The 16,587-nt window shown below is 36.6% G+C and overlaps 3 protein-coding genes across 4 annotated transcripts; 1 reads left to right on the top strand and 2 right to left on the bottom strand.

The window, feature by feature from the left end:
* The first annotated feature begins 367 nt into the window (after nt 1-367).
* LOC111313740 (protein ARABIDILLO 1-like) lies at nt 368-8,510 on the top strand. The gene is given in 13 exon segments (XM_022914458.2): nt 368-2,439; nt 2,704-2,768; nt 2,770-2,860; nt 2,951-3,031; nt 3,163-3,294; nt 3,754-3,881; nt 4,350-4,437; nt 5,167-5,261; nt 5,834-5,897; nt 5,994-6,169; nt 7,088-7,312; nt 7,805-7,889; nt 8,030-8,510. Coding segments are annotated over 13 exon segments (2,757 nt in total). The 5' UTR covers nt 368-1,089; the 3' UTR covers nt 8,207-8,510.
* A 259-nt stretch (nt 8,511-8,769) lies between these two features.
* Nucleotides 8,770-13,311, bottom strand: LOC111313741 (alpha/beta-Hydrolases superfamily protein). Of its 2 annotated transcripts, XM_022914462.2 has the most exons (12): nt 12,784-13,310; nt 12,072-12,156; nt 11,518-11,569; nt 11,407-11,427; nt 11,262-11,315; nt 11,064-11,114; nt 10,383-10,445; nt 10,217-10,282; nt 9,958-9,996; nt 9,560-9,682; nt 9,367-9,459; nt 8,770-9,201 (listed from the first exon to the last, which is right to left on the bottom strand). In XM_022914462.2, the coding sequence occupies exons 1-12, from the start codon at nt 12,890-12,892 to the stop codon at nt 8,929-8,931; spliced, it is 1,029 nt and encodes a 342-aa protein (XP_022770197.1). In that variant the 5' UTR covers nt 12,893-13,310; the 3' UTR covers nt 8,770-8,928. The 2 variants fall into 2 exon arrangements, with proteins under 2 accessions (XP_022770197.1, XP_022770198.1); XM_022914463.2 differs by lacking the exon at nt 11,407-11,427 and having other exon boundaries at nt 12,784-13,311.
* Nucleotides 13,312-14,189: 878 nt separating this feature from the next.
* On the bottom strand, nt 14,190-15,860 carry LOC111313742 (uncharacterized). The gene is made up of 4 exons (XM_022914464.2): nt 15,760-15,860; nt 15,545-15,672; nt 15,180-15,470; nt 14,190-14,891 (listed from the first exon to the last, which is right to left on the bottom strand). The coding sequence occupies exons 2-4, from the start codon at nt 15,650-15,652 to the stop codon at nt 14,310-14,312; spliced, it is 981 nt and encodes a 326-aa protein (XP_022770199.2). The 5' UTR covers nt 15,653-15,672; nt 15,760-15,860; the 3' UTR covers nt 14,190-14,309.
* Nucleotides 15,861-16,587: the final 727 nt, after the last annotated feature.

The raw sequence follows: 16,587 nt of genomic DNA, 5'->3' as shown, positions 1-16,587 counted from the left end.
TGATTTATTTACACGTGTGAAGACTACAGCGCGCGAGACATATGTGGACTCGATTGCCTTTGATTGGTGCCGCGTGGCATTGCTTAAGGCGAAGTGATTAAGATTGAGATTCAACTTCAAGCATGATTTTTATATTATGCCTTAGTTACCTTAACCTGTGATTATCTTTCTTTCTTACCCAAAATTTTCTTATATTTATATTATAACTATAAAATAATAATTTTGAAGCAGCAAATTACAATAGGGGGCAATGATTTTATACCCTCTCCATTAATAAAAAAAAAAGAAGTAATACTATATATTAACCCTTGTCAGGCATGATTCCTCCTCACTTCTAAATAATAATGCTATAAAAATTCTTAATACAAATTATCCATTTTATCTCTCTCTCTCTCTCTCTCTCTCTCTCTCTTTGCTTGTGTGCACACAAAAAAAAAAAAAAGAAAAATGAAAAAACTTAGCAACAGAGTTTTAGTTAGACACATGCCTTAGGGGTTTGGTTTCTTTCTTTCATTGCTTTTCATCTCTCTCTCTCTGATATGCTAGCCTGAATTGTCTCCAACGCTTCCTCAACTCTCTCTCCTTTTCTTTCTCTTTCTCGTTCTCTCTTTTTATCCGTTGTAGTTTCAGTGAAGCTTCTTCAAAGCAATCAGATAAAAAGAAAAGCGCTTAGTGATTTAACCTGAAAGCTACGAGAGTTAAGGGTTTACCCACATACCTAGGAAGCCTTAACTCTTTCAGGTTTGAGAAGAACATTCAATTTTCTTCCCTGCAATGCGTTTATCATTGTAGATTTTATTGGGTTGTTGATATCGGACAATTGGGTTATTGTAAATTATCAAAATTCAAGATTTGTTGATTGTGATGTGCATACAATTCCATTGCTTGTTTGAGGGTTAAGGTTTTTGAGGCCAAAGACCATTGCTTTTTTGGTGTCTCTATGCTTCTTAAGTGGTTTTATGAATTGGGTCTTTGAGTTTAAAGGGTTTATGTATTTAGTTCCTTGTTTGTGCACTTACGGGTTATTTGTTTAGTTGCTTTGAGACAAAGGATTTCGGTATCTGGAGTTCTGTTTAGATTGATCAAGACATGAGTCGTAGGGTGCGGAGCAAGGCTGCAAAGAAAGGGAAGTATGACGTTGTCTCACTAAGTTACCCTGAAATTGAAGTTGAGGATTTAGGTCATGAGAGAAATGGTTTTGTGGATTGGACAAGCTTACCTGATGATACTGTGATTCAATTGTTTTCATGTCTGAATTATCGTGACAGAGAGAGCTTGTCATCAACGTGTAGGACATGGAGGGTTTTGGGTGCTTCTCAGTGTTTATGGAGTTCATTGGATCTTCGTGCTCATAAATTTGATACTGCAATGGCTACTTCGCTTTCTTCTAGGTGTGTGAATCTTCAAAAGCTTAGGTTTCGTGGGGCAGAGTCTGCTGATGCAATAATTCATCTACAAGCTAAGAATTTGCGTGAAATAAGTGGTGATTACTGCAGGAAAATAACTGATGCTACTCTATCTGTGATTGTTGCTCGACATGAGGCTCTGGAAAGTCTTCAGCTTGGGCCGGACTTTTGTGAGAGGATCACTGGTGATGCTATAAAAGCAATAGCTCTTTGCTGTCCAAAGTTGAAGAAACTTCGGTTGTCTGGAATAAGGGATGTTTATGCTGATGCAATCAATGCTTTGGCTAAGCACTGTTCAAATCTGGTTGATATTGGGTTCCTTGATTGTCTAAAAGTTGATGAGGCTGCATTGGGAAATATTTTATCTGTTCGGTTCCTCTCTGTTGCAGGGACATCAAATATGAAATGGGGTGTAGTTTCGCATCTCTGGCACAAGCTGCCTAAATTGATTGGGTTGGATGTTTCAAGAACTGATATTGGTTCAACTGCTGTTTCTAGATTGTTATCCTCATCCCAGAGCTTGAAGGTTTTGTGTGCTTTAAACTGTCCGGTTCTTGAAGAGGACACTAGTATTAGCACCAGTAAAACCAAAGATAAATTGTTGCTTGCTCTTTTCTCAGATATTTTTAGAGGACTATCCTCTTTATTTGCCGAAACTACAAAGAAAGGGAGGAATGTGTTTTTGGATTGGAGGCGCTCAAAGAACAAAGATAAAAACTTGAATGAGATCATGACTTGGCTTGAATGGATCCTATCTCACACGCTTTTGCGTACTGCTGAGACGAACACACAAGGTCTTCATGATTTCTGGCTTAAGCAAGGGGCAGCACTGTTGCTCAGCTTAATGCAGAGCTCACAAGAGGATGTTCAAGAAAGGGCAGCCACTGGGCTTGCGGCTTTTGTTGTTATTGATGATGAAAATGCTAGCATAGATTGTGGAAGGGCTGAAGCAGTTATGCGAGAAGGTGGCATTCGGCTTCTTCTGAACCTAGCAAAATCTTGGCGGGAAGGGCTTCAGTCCGAGGCTGCAAAGGTTATATATTTTTCTTTTTATTTTGAAAAAATATAGTAGTTTTATTATCATAGTGCAATTATCATCAATTCATCATATTCATTTCTTTTAACTGAATTTTTTAATTCTGGTTATCATAGGATGATTTGATACATAGTGTCTCTTAAGAACATGTTATTCACAGTACTTCTGTGTTCATTATCATTTTCCATCTATTTTCTTAAATACTGGGGTTGCTAGTTTCTTATCTAATATTTGAGTTGATTTGGACTTTTAATGGTGTAGGCTATAGCAAACTTGTCTGTCAATGTGAATGTTGCTAAAGCTGTTGCTGAAGAAGGGGGAATTAATCCTTGCTGCGTTGGCGAGGTCCATGAGCAGGCTGGTTGCTGAGGAGGCAGCTGGAGGGCTATGGAACCTTTCTGTTGGGGAAGAGCACAAGGTTTTGTTCTATGCAATGCTTTTTCTCATACCTGGGAACATAAGTTTTTTATCTCTAGTTCTAACCACCTTTTTTTTAAAAAAAAAATAGGCTGCAATTGCTGAGGCTGATGGAGTTAAAGCTTTAGTTGACCTTATATTCAAATGGTCCTCTGGTGGTGATGGAGTCCTTGTATGTTTCTCTTTATGCAATGTATTTGCTTGTGTACTATGTTTAAAGATCATGTAGCATCTGACCCTTGCCTGTTGGAGTTGTGTCAGGCTATAGTTTGTTGGTTGGATCATGATTTCCTTTGTTTTCAGGAACGTGCAGCTGGTGCACTGGCAAATTTGGCTGCTGATGATAAATGCAGTATGGAAGTTGCCAACGCAGGTGGTGTGCACGCATTGGTGATGCTTGCTCGTAACTGCAAGTTTGAAGGAGTGCAAGAACAGGTGCCGTTACTTTCACAATTGAGAGGGAACCTTGGACCATGCATGATATAATCTCTACAGTTCCATTGAATTGTTGGATCTGAAATGATTAGAATGGCTATGTTATTACACTGTCATAACAACTTAGCTAACCAATACTGCTGTCTCTAGGGTATTTTGTCACATAGTTCTAGGTTGTGGAAATTTTCGGAGTACCCTCATCAATGCCGTACTGCACTTCTTTGGATGCTAAGCATGCTGTCATCTGCAAATGCTTTAATTACCTATGTGTTCTGGCAGGCATGAAATTCAGAAAGCTTGAATTTTCAATATTCAAAATCATGGCTTCAACCATCAACATGCTTTTCTTTACGTTTGTGTTGGAAACCAGTCTTATTTTTCAGCATTCAAGGCTTATTTCTGATACCATATACTACTTGTTTGTTGGGAGTTGATTAATGTCATGTCCAAATATGTTAGGCTGCTCGAGCCTTAGCAAATTTGGCTGCTCATGGTGATAGCAACAGTAATAATGCTGCTGTTGGACAAGAGGCTGGTGCTCTTGAAGCGTTAGTTCAACTTACACGTTCTCCTGATGAAGGTGTCAGGTAATTCATAATTAACGTATTTCAGCTGGCTCTTTGATATCTTAAATGCATTCATTTATGTGTGTTTGTGTTAGTGAATTTTCTCATAAAACTTTTTATTGTATTATGGAATTGAAGCTTTAGAATTGATTTTGACTTGAGCTGGAGGCATTCTATCCTAGTTTTTCTTGGATTGTTGCCTTTGGTTCCATCAAATTCCCATTCCAAGTTTCTGATTTCTGGCTGCTGAACACCATCTTTCTATCTTTGTACTACCTATTAGATGCTTTTACTTGTAAATAGGTTTAATATTCATCAGCTGGTCCCAAAATATTTTTTTCAGCTCTCTTCATTTTCCTGTTGATCCCCCAAAACTAAATCCAGTCTATAACTCATAGACCTTAACATTTTTTCTTCATTCACAAAATTAGCTGATTCTGTTAAAAGGTTTGTTCTAACATGTGTGATGATACCTGCTGATTGGAACAGGCAAGAAGCTGCTGGTGCCTTGTGGAATTTGTCATTTGATGACAGAAATCGAGAAGCAATTGCGGCAGCTGGTGGTGTTGAGGCATTGGTATGATATTTATCTTTTTTTAGCACCTAATGTTTTCTCTGTCTAAGCAGGGGTAGCCTTGGTTACCATCAGGTGCAGCAAAAAGTGGATAATTGTTTGAGTCTAGTAAAAGGCCTCTCAAATATCCAGTAATTTTTAGTGGTGTATCAGGTTACATAATTTTTTGCTCGGGCAAATTGTTCTCTGTGGACTTTTAAATCATTTAGCATGTTTCCTGCGTTAAATGCCTTTATCAGCCTTAATATGTTTAGATGTGGGAAAGATGTGTTTTGGTCATCTGTGGCTTTCTCTTTCATGTATGCCATTACATAATTTTTTTGCTTGGGCAAATTGTTCTCTGTGGACTTTTAAATCATTTAGTATGTTTCCTGCGTTAAATGCCTTTATCAACCTTAATATGTTTCGATGTGGGAAAGATGTGTTTTGGTCATCTGCGGCTTTCTCTTTCATGTATGCCATGGATTCCGATGGATATCTTTGAGTTTCCTTTTTGGTCTTTCTCCTTGTTGTGTTGGTGGCATGGTGTAAAATTCTGAATCCTGAAATATTAGCCGCTATAATGAAGTGCTACTGAAATTGACGAATGTTAAAAATTAGTCAAATTGTGCTCTTGGCTTCATGATAAGTCTTTGGTAGATCTCAAGTGGAAAAATTTTTGTTGTTGTATGTGTTTCATTTGGTAAAGAGTTCATTACATCTTAAAGATATTGGTATTTTGTTTTTTTACAGGTTGCTCTTGCCCAATCCTGTTCAAATGCTTCCCCAGGTCTTCAAGAGAGGGCGGCTGGTGCTCTTTGGGGATTGTCAGTGTCCGAAGCTAATAGGTAATGTAATTTTTTTCTTTTATACGTGGACATGCAAACCTATGATAAAGTTGGTCTGAACACATTATTTGAGAAATTTTTTTAACTATGAAGTTTTTATGCATTTAGTGTACAAGGCTTAAAACAACAGGAGCAGAACCTCTGTTAATTCTGGCATCTTCTCGTCTTCTTCCTTCTTTTCTGTACCACAGTGTTGTCATAATCCTTTGCTATCATCCTATGGTTGGCCTCACCAAAATAGGGTGGTGCTAGTGGATATTGCCCTAAACCTTTGGTAATTTGCATATTGCTGTTCTGAAGTCTTCAACATGCATGTTTGTGCTACACAGCATTATTTGATTGCTCCGTGCTTCTTATCATTATGATTACCACTACCAAAGCTTCATGATGAGAAATGGAAGTTTGTTACTGGATGATAGGCAGCACTGGATCAAATAATTTCTTAGTGTTAATGGTGCAACTGTGTTTTTTGTTTTGTTCATACATTATTCCAAGCAAATATTCTCATTTTATCATGCCATGGAACTCTAGCAGGCAGGATATTGATGCTATTTATATTTGATCTTTGTTAGTATTGCTATTGGACGAGAAGGAGGTGTTGCACCCCTGATTACCCTTGCACGCTCTGATGCTGAAGTAAGCATTTCATATGCCAGCCCTTGCTGCTAGTATATAATATCAATTTGTTCCAGTGGCATCTCAGTTGATCTTAACTTATGCTTTTGCTTTCAGGATGTTCATGAAACAGCTGCAGGGGCTCTTTGGAACCTTGCTTTTAACCATGGTAATGCTCTTCGGATAGTGGAAGAAGGTGGAGTTCCTGCACTTGTTAATCTTTGTTCTTCATCGGTATCAAAGATGGCACGCTTCATGGCTGCATTGGCACTGGCATACATGTTTGATGGGAGGTATTGTTTCTACCCTTAATTGCATAAACTTTATCAGGACCTTGTATTGTTACGTTTCCTTGTATGGTTATCTCTCTGTAATATTTACTTGGTGTATAATGTTGTATTCTGCTTTCTCATGATGAAATCTCAGGTTTAAGACTACTTTTACCAAGGACTGAAAACTGGAAAATATATTTCTATCCTTATAAAAGCAGCTTCTGAATTGAGTAAATTGGTATAGTGATCTATGGATAAAGTTTGTATATTGTTCTTTTCTGAAATCTTTCAAAGAAGTTCAAATATATCAAATTATTATTATTATTTTTTTCTTGCAATACATATAGATTTTGTTAGAATCTGGTCTGGATGCCCACCAATACTGATTCCTAAATAACGAGTTAAGGTCAATTTAGAACTAGTAAAAGTTACTTTCACATATCATGGAGTATAATAAAAATTTGTAAATTTGTTTTTTTTTTTTTTTTTTCACTCAAATCTCTAGATATCAAATGCTTGTATCAGATTCTGATTTTGCCCCTCATGTCCTTGGTTAAATAAGATAAAAGGTAACTCATGAGAAATTAAGCCAACTGATCAACTAAACTTGAGAAGTAATTCTTGCAGGGACCTTCCATGACAGCTCTAATTAAAGTTTTAAGATAACACATGCCATAATTCCTTCAAGGGGTATTAAATGATTGCTTTTTCAGAAAATTACGTTCTAAGAGTCACTATCTGGTAGAAGGAATACATTGAAGGGCTTAAGTGAATGAATACCCTGAGAGATGAGGTTGATATTACCAAGAAATTAGTGTTTTATTGTGCATATGCAAGATATTATATAATGTAAAAAGGCTCCTAATATCTTGTATGCGTCCTGTGGGAAGAACAGCCAGAGCCATCTTGATAATAATTTGCATCAATTGATATTTTTAGCAGAATCGATGAGTTTGCACCAATGGGCACGTCATCAGAAAGCACTTCAAAGAGTGTGAGCTTGGATGGGGCCAGAAGAATGGCTTTGAAGCATATTGAAGCTTTTATTCTTACATTCTCCGATCCACAAGCATTTGCAGCAGCTGCTTCTTCATCAGCTCCAGCAGCATTGTCACAAGTAACTGAAAAAGCTCGCATTCAAGAAGCAGGGCATCTGAGATGCAGGTTTCCTTCATCCATTTCCTCCGTTTTGTATTCCAGATGCATTTGTGCTTTAAGATAATTATGTTCTCAATTTCATTGCATGAAGTGCAAAAAGAAAATGGCTCGCTGTTAATGACGAAAATGCCCACTATAGATGTCAATGAAAAAACACAATTGTAAGTTTATGGAAGTGAATGCAATATGCTTTTAATAAAGTTATTAAGAGATAACCTCCTGTATAATATGTCTCACTTTGTGCTACTCTTGATAAAATAAACTGTTTGATTAGCTTACTTGCCAAATTTTCTTCATTAAAAGAATCTGGTCCAGCTATCTTGGGCTGGTTGGAACCCATTAATCATTTTGAGTAGCAGCGTCATTCTTTGATTCTATTCCTCTCTTTCATGTTTTGCCTGCTTGTGTGTGTGTGTGTGTGTGTGTGTTGGGGGGTAGGGGAGGAGGGTGTGACTCTAAGTTAATCTCTCTGAATTAACATGACTTTATATTCCTTAGTGGGGCTGAAATTGGAAGATTTATCTTCATGCTTCGAAACTCTTCTTCAATACTCAAGGCCTGTGCTGCGTTTGCACTACTCCAGGTAATATATTTCTATGGGCTCCAGTAACTATGAAGATCCTGTTTGGAAAACTCTTGTTTCTGAAGCATAATATGTATTGCTGAACTTACACCAAGGGATTTTTACATGTTCCTTTTTTTCATTTTATTCAATGATTGCAGTTCACCTTACCTGGTGGTCGACATGCTGTGCATCATGCTAGTCTTATGCAGGGTGCTGGAGCTGCAAGAGTTCTGCGTGCTGCAGCTGCAGCAGCAACTGCCCCTATTGAGGCTAAAATCTTTGCGAGAATCGTACTTAGAAACCTCGAGCACCACCAAGTAGAACCTTCCATCTAATTCAGGAACCAAATTAATATTAGGCAAGGGTTTCATAGGCTATAAGGATGTTTTACCATCTCTGTAACCTTTCGAATATAAGAACTTTCAGAACAAGTTGGCATAGTCCTTTTGATTTTCTCCCTTTGTTGTCTCCCAATTTGTTGTTTAAAGTAAGTCTGCTTTTAGGTCTGGGTGAATTTCCTTCCCTTGTAACAAATCTTTGCATGGGGAATTGATGTAAACCTGTACATTTTTGTGTCTGTATTCATTGCAACAATATCTTTTATATAATCTTATATGTCCTCTCAGGACTTAATCTGTATCGACCCCTGTTGTGACTTTACCAGTGTTTTGGAGAATTCCTTTGGCAAGTACTAGTAGTGTAGTAAATTTTTTTTAATTGTATTTGTTGGGTCATGCGAGCACTGTATTGATTGTCTGACACTTGTATCAGCTTGCCTTAGTGAAAAAGATATATTCCATAACAATCATGGATTTGATGTGTTTGGAATTTGTTTCAGGACATGGGGCTTTTGCTAAGGTAATTGATGTTGCAGAACATGTTGCTGAAGGTTAGCCAATATGTTTAATTTGGAGAGTTTTTTTTTTTTTTTTTTAATTGGTGCAAGAGGATTACATCTTTGAGTAGGAAGTTCTCAAACATCTGAATGGTAGAGGTAGAGGCTAAACCCGTACTGTATTTTGCTTCGTCTTATTCAGACAAGACAATAGCACTTGGTTTAGCACGCGGTACGCACCAAAGGTAGATCTTCATCAAGGCCAATTAGATCCTTAAACAAGTACCAGAGTCTTGAAAGCCATTCATAAGATGAAGATTCTGTCACAGTCTGCTCTGTTGGTGCATATGCTTGGTCATCCAAGTATGGTACAATGTACTTCTTCATGTCACTTTTCGCGATTTGCAGATGACCACCTGACACATTTATGAATTTAACTTTTCCAGCTTCATTTAAGGTTTTCAAACCAATCCAGTCTTCCTTATAAAGCTTGGTCTGCAGAGAAATAGACAACTGCAGTCGTTATTTTCATCTTAAACATTGATTTACAAGACTTCGAGAAATACTCCCAAAACAAAGATTGCTGTTCTAAACCTAGTCAAAGGAAAAATGATCTCTGCCTATAAAACAGTTGCTTTAAAATAATTAAAGCAGATTTACCTCTTGTGCAGGCAATATAGTATCAAAGGAACCATCAGGATAATAACCAAACCAGGATGTTTCCTTAGGTATTAAAACTGTATCATCCTCGAACTGATCCAAACATGCAAAGGAAAGAGTTAGCATGACAAAACGGGTGAGAAAAATTACAGATTACTCCTCCAAAGTTGGCTAAAAGGAAACTTCAACTTACCATTATAAGCACTAGATTCTGTAAACTGGCAAACCGTTCCTTGTAAGTGGAATTTCTCGTGCCATTGATTTCATTGTTGAGTTTTGGGAGGAATCTGCATCCTTTGAGATAGCCAGATATGTCCTGGTGAAAGAGAAAAAGAATTGAATTAGACCACTGACGTGGGGAAAGTTGTACAAGTGTGAATGGTGACAACATAATTGATTCGACTCAAAATGAAGAAAGGAAGGAAAATGATAAAGAAACAATATACGTCAACAAAAGCAGGAGACTCCTAATCCTGCACTAAAACACTATTGTAAAGTTCTATGTGAATATTTAATGCCAAACTGTTAATGATACAACATGATAATTGGCATAACCAAAGATATTAAGCCAAAGTTAGGAACTATACTCACCGTTGGAATTTTAAGATAACCACTGGGCGCCAAGTGTTCCTGCAATTATCAACGGTATTCATTTGAGATGGTATTAAATTCCCATTTAGATATACAAACAAGATAAGAAAAATATGCTGAAGGGTGGGGATTGCAGGGTGTTTGAGATATACAAGATCCATAAGGAGATGGAACCATCATTCGTATTTATCAGTTTCTTCCCCTATCAACAGACTTGCTAACTATGTAAAGACTGGAGAGTTCAAAAAGAATCTTATACCTGGACATAGTCGCTATAAATTTCCGACTTGATTAAGCTATCCAGAAGTATGCATATCAGAGCAGACTGCCAAACAAAGGGCATATCAGACCAGAATGCAATAATAGTCTGAAATAATTACCAAAAATATGTAAACAATGAGTAAAACCATGGAACAGGCACTCACTCCACAAAATGGAATTGAAGCAGTACCAGCATGAATCCCTGCCAAAGATATGAAATTCTTGACCTGAATCACAGAGGTAAAAATAAGATATAGTGTTAGATTTCAGTTAGAAGACAAAAGTAACTTGCAATAGCGCAAGAGAGAGAAAAGTACAGGAGAAGTAAAAGCATGCAAAAAAGCTGAAAAAGAAAACAATTCAGCAATAAAGATTGAGGAGATGATGAGGCTTTGTCAGCACATATGCTAGAGAAGGGGCATCTTGTGGCCAGCTGAACCAGTAACATTCGCATTCCAACTGCCTATTCACTAGGAGGGGCAATTACAGTACTACATTTTGGTAAGGAGAAAGAGAAAAGTAAAAAACTAAAGTGATATTACTAATAAATGATGCTATAAATTCCAAATAGGGAAGCTCATAGCAGTATGCAACCAACAACTCCGCATAATTATTTCATATTATATGAATTTGACAATTGACAAAATGAAATTTGTTGCTACTAGGTTACTAAACCTATAGCATCTTATATTATGACTAATGGTATGCAAGTGGATTTGTTCAAAATTGATTGCCTTATATTGAAGACGAGTCCAGGGCTTCTTAGCAGTGTTGATAGGCTAAACAAAATATTAAATAAAATGCAATACAATGCAATATCAAAGTTTTTAATAATAAGCTCTTACAGGGGGTCCTCCATCACAGAATTCAATAACCCCTCGACCAATCATGCTACCCTGTGTACAAGAAAAGGATTATATGAAATATTAATACATAAAACCATTAAAAAAAGTTTGTACATGAATGAACATTTGTGGGCATGTGCACACATAGAACAAGTAGAAATTATAGATACAAGCAAAGTTTCAATTTATATTAATCACCTGAGAGAGTCCAACTATGTTGTAACCCTCGCTCAGTTCACTCATGTTTTTCACCTGTAAGTTGGAATTAAGATTCATTCAGATCAAGTTGGAACTTCAACTATAATACAGCAAAGTCATAAATGTTACCAAATGTTTTTACGACCTTCTCACAAGCAATTGATGTCTGCAAGAATTAGTGAGATAGGTTATGGTTATATGATTATTATAGGGACTACAGGTGATGAGAAATCTCAAACTCAGTTCAATGTGTCACCTGTTCTAAAAGGGGCATAGTCCATGAATCCCATGATCCATCTCCAATTTCCCTACAGCCATGAAAAGGATGTCGGATTATTTGGTTCAGAATGTAGTTACAAGAATTCATACAAAATTTTGCTCCAGAGAATAGCATGATCAGAAGAACAAATTTACACTCACAGACATGTGCAGACCCATGCACATGCTTATGCAGAAGAGTATTACACACATACTGCTAAATGCACGCATTGATACCTAGAATAGCAGTATGAGTTTTCTAAAATAAGAGAAAATGGTGAGCTGAGTCTGAGAATAAGCTCAAACAAATTTCACTTGTTCTTGATGCCTTCTCATAAGCTTATTAGAAATGATACAATAAAGAACATCATCGTCAAAATAAAGATTTGCAGTACAAGTAACTACAGCAAGGTTTTGAGACCCAAATTGCATAGACACTTAAATTAAACTTCTGACTTGGGAAGATTACCAAAGAAAAATTTTTATATTTGCAGTCATAAAAATATGAAAATGATAAGAGAATCATAAAAGAAACATGAAAAAAGAACATACACACAGTAGCCTTGAGAATTAGACCAGCTGCTTAAAAGTTCAGTGAATTGAGTGACTCCACGGTTACTGCATTTATCACTAATGCCTGCCACAAAACGTGTCAGTAGTGAATAACATAGGTCTGTCTCCAGACTATCTAAAAATAAAACTCCTGCTGTTATAAAGAAGATAAAGAGTTATGGAGGATAAAAGGTCCTTATTCTACTTTAAAGATAGGGGAAGAACAGGAACCAGACTATTTTGCTACAGTATTATAGCTGTGTTCAGATCTTAAAATCTAGATAGTAGTTTATGGTTTATATGAATATTAGATGCATATTTTTGATAAATTCTAGCTCCAAAACAAAATTACATTTTGTTTTCCACAAGGTTTACAAATTATCAATATCGCTCCACAGACCCAATGGCAGGTGTCAAGAATTCCACCAAAAACTGACAGAATAAGTCAAGTGAAAATTTTGTTTATTCAAACCGACCCATGGAATTTAGACAATCAAAGAACCATATTTTAGTTTCAGTTTTCCTAGGCAACTAATCAGGATTTGACTCTCAAAGAAATTGGTTGCGCCAAAATTACATAGAATTAGCAATAACTTCAGTTATACCTCGATAACAGTTCGTTTTGTAAACAGAGAGCAAGCATGTCAATGGTCCTACACTAACAATTATACTAGAAGTAAAAAATGGAACGGCAAACTCAGTGGAACATTACCGTGAAAAACGACGAAAGGAATAGCGTGTGTGGTTGGGATGTGAATGAATGTAAAGAAGAAGAAGAAGATGGTGATGAGGAAGGTAGCTGACTGCGAAAGAGATGCCATTGCTGGTAAGAGAATGAAATAAAGTTGCTCCCTTCAGGGTTTATAGATGTAAGCCAGTAGCAGAGGATTTCACAAGAATCCAACAAGGATATGCTTGCTGGGAGTTTGGAAGTAACTGGGAAATTCTGGGGTTTTGGGTTTGCGATTTAAGCGGGGCGGAAGATCAACAAAAACACTAAACAAAAGGATAAAAAACATTCATTAGACTTGAGATAGAATAGTTTTCAGACTTCACTGGTTTGACCGGCAGAGACAACTCGCCAACTACCCGTCCACGATGTAGAAATGCATCTAAAAAATTCCATAAAAAAGATTAGATTATGAGACTATGAGTGAGACCGTGAGCTCCATGCCTCAATTGCTGTCTCTTAGCGCTTCCGTAGAGCCGTGGGAATTTCCGCCGTCACAACAAGGCATGCTAGCTAGACCATTGTTTTTTACTCGATTGGGGGCCGCTAAGGGCCTTTTTGTGGGTTTAAGCAGCTCATTTCAAACTAAAGGTTGGCCCAATGAATAACTGCCGAATACAATCCTTAACCCAACCCCTTGGGCCGACTGAGATGGCTAGGGTTTTGCCTTGGTCCAATTACAATATATCAATAACAATTTCAATTCGCTTATTTGATGTTCAGGGAATCATATTTTCGCTACCGGGTTTTTTTTTTTTTTTTTTTTGTAGTTATTCTAGCGTAAATCCTTCTTTAAAGTATGGCTTGCTGCTTGGGTTTCTTCTAGTGTTAAGTTAGTTGAATCAAGAAATTCAAGGTTTTGTTTAGTTGTATTGTTTTCTTCCAAAGCTTTGAGGAAACACTAAACGTCAACAAAATTCAGGCAGCATTGGCAATGGCGTGCAAAGTTAGAAATTTGTTATTACAGAGACACAAAAGGAAAGGGAGAGTGTTGTGGAAACATGAAGAGGCAAACCATAGAGAACGCTATGATCTTCTTCCTGATCATGCGGCATTCATGCCCATTCACTAGCCATTGGTAACCAATGAAGGATTACCAGGTCATGCCACGATGGATTATTTTGCTTTGGTTATCAGTTGACTCCTCTTCTCTTACCCATAACATCTTCACTCCGGTAGGAGAGTAGATAAGGAAGCCCTACCATCAGTGCTATTTTCTCCGGCTAAATATATCTTGTCTTTCTTATTGCTTGATCTAACTTACCCTATTCATTATCCTATGCACCAAATATAACGTAAAAGGCTAACCTAAAAGGCTTAGCTCTATTAAATTCAATGACTTTTACCCGCATATCATTGAGAGTCCGAGCATTGTGAAACAAGAAACATATGAAACTTCTTTTCTCTTGAATTATATAAAACATTTTCTTCAAGCATAAATACATACAGGGCAAGACTGGGGGGGAATGAAAAATGGCTAAATTAACTAAGCCAAGTGCATCATTCAATCAACTGACATCCATCTTTTCAATAACTTCAAAATGCATTTGCATATCAGGAGACCTATCAGCAAAATAAAATCTCTCACACACCTTTAATTTCCCACCACTCCTTCTAGCTTCAGCTTCAAGCAAATGATACAATTTATCCTTTTCATCTCGTATCCAAGCTCGCCTGTTGTCACACCATTGCCTTGGAGTTCCATGAAGCAAAAAACGAATTCCAGGGGCTCCATCTACAAGGCGTTTTGATATCCTTCTAATCACGTTTTGGTCAGTGGTGTATGCACCAGAAGAGTTTAAGCCCACATCCACATAATGAATCTCAGTGATACTGTTTAATAGGCTTTCCTTAGTCCTAGGAATTATTTGAATCTCTTCTTGGACTCCAGATAATTCCATAACCCCAGGCAGTTCTCTTACATGGGTGGGACTTACAGAGGGTTTGTCTTCCACAGATCCAAGTTCAGTGACAAGCTGGTTAACTACAGTACCACCCTTGCTAAACCCAAGAATTAAAGTTGTGGGTTGTGATGCAGATATACAGATGGAATAGGTTTTACTCCGCCCACTTGAAATTACATTTTTTGCCTGCAATAATGATAAATTTAGTACATGGAAAATCATTAAACAGCCAAAATATTTAGAATTCCATAAATGCTTGCTAGGGAATCCAAGGAGCAAATTAAACAAACTGAAAATATTTATTAACAATCTAACAGTTTGCAGATAAATACCATAATTAAGACATATATACTAGCAGTTTTTGTGGGAATTCATCAAATTTATATCATTCTATGTGTAATGATCCAGCAGGAACCAGACGGAGCTAATTCATCCACCAGCAGGAAAACTTCAATTTGTGGTTATCAAACAAACCTGTTCAAGGCAATTTGATAGGAGTGAGAAAACTGATGTAGAAGCTGGGAATCCAACAGGGGCATATGATTTAGGCTCCCCATATCTATTCACAGATGGGATAAAATCCTTATAAACAGCAAAAGGCCCATTGAAAATGGAAGCCTCAATAACCCAAGCATTAATAGAACCACCAAATTTGGAAACTAAAACTTGAGCTATTTTTTGCAAATCAGATAGTCTCTCAACGACTGGATTCCTGGTACCTTCAACTCTATCTCCATTGAAAAATATGGCATTCGCTGAAGGCACCTAATAACAAAGATTTTGTGAGATATTGATTTCAGACGGTGCTTGAAAGTTTGATAGAAAGGAAAATAACTTACAATTAGGGACTTGGAGGCAGATGAGAAGCAGAGAGATACAGCGATTCTGTAGTAATTCCTACTATTTGGGTCCAATTGAACCTTTAAAACACCACTCCAACGATCCATGGAACAAAAAGAAAAGCTGCCTGTTTCGTAAATATCAGTTAAAAACAAGACAACTTGCAGCAGTTTTTAAGGTGGGAGTTGTAAAAGAAAATTAGGAAGAGAAAAACGTTAGCTGAAGAGAGAGCTCGGAGTCGACAGTGATGTAGGAACGCAGGGGACAGATACTCATCGGAGAGCATTTCCTCGTGTTATAGAGAGAGAGAGAGAGAGAGAGAGAGCGATGTCGAGGGGGGCTTGGTTTATTTATCATGGACCAAAGAAAACATATTGGGCTTGGTTTTGAACCCAACGTTGCTTTATGTAGGCCTAAGGTGCAAAATCAGACCTGGCTTAAGAAGCCCAACAAAGACATAGGATGAAAGAGGAATATTTAATATTTTTGTTAAAATAATTACAAAAATCTTAAATTTTATCACTTTATATTTAAATAAATCCTAATATTTTTATTACGCTCAAATAAACTCTTAAATTTTAATTTACACTCAAATAAGCCTTTAACTTTTAATTTATATTCAAATAAATCCTTAATCATTAATTTGTACTTAAATAAATCCTTAATATAAATTATTTTGCTTAAAATAAAAGTTTATTTAGATTAGATGTAAATAAAAAATAAAAAATTATTTTAGTACAATAAAAATAAAAAATTTATTAAAGAAAAATAAATAGTTTAAGAGCCTTTTTAATATTTTAGCCAAGTAAGAAAGAAATACTAACGATGAACCAATTGTTGGAATGTTGTGCAGCATTTGAAATCTACAAATTTGTATAATTTCATCCATCCATAAGTGTTTTAAGTTACGTGGCATTAAAGGATTTAAACTTATGAAATAAAAAATTTACCCATTTATAAGTTTCGAGGACAACTTAAATTCAGGCCATTAAACCATAATTAATTCAAGTAATAATATAGAACTTTAATGTGCATTAAGTAT

The sequence above is a fragment of the Durio zibethinus genome, chromosome 23 (genome assembly GCF_047325235.1).
Source record: "Durio zibethinus cultivar Kanyao isolate XHJ-2024 chromosome 23, ASM4732523v1, whole genome shotgun sequence".
Classification (NCBI taxonomy): domain Eukaryota; kingdom Viridiplantae; phylum Streptophyta; class Magnoliopsida; order Malvales; family Malvaceae; genus Durio; species Durio zibethinus.
The sequence above is the reverse complement of the archived record's forward strand: the minus strand, read 5'-3'. Positions and strand labels throughout refer to the sequence as shown.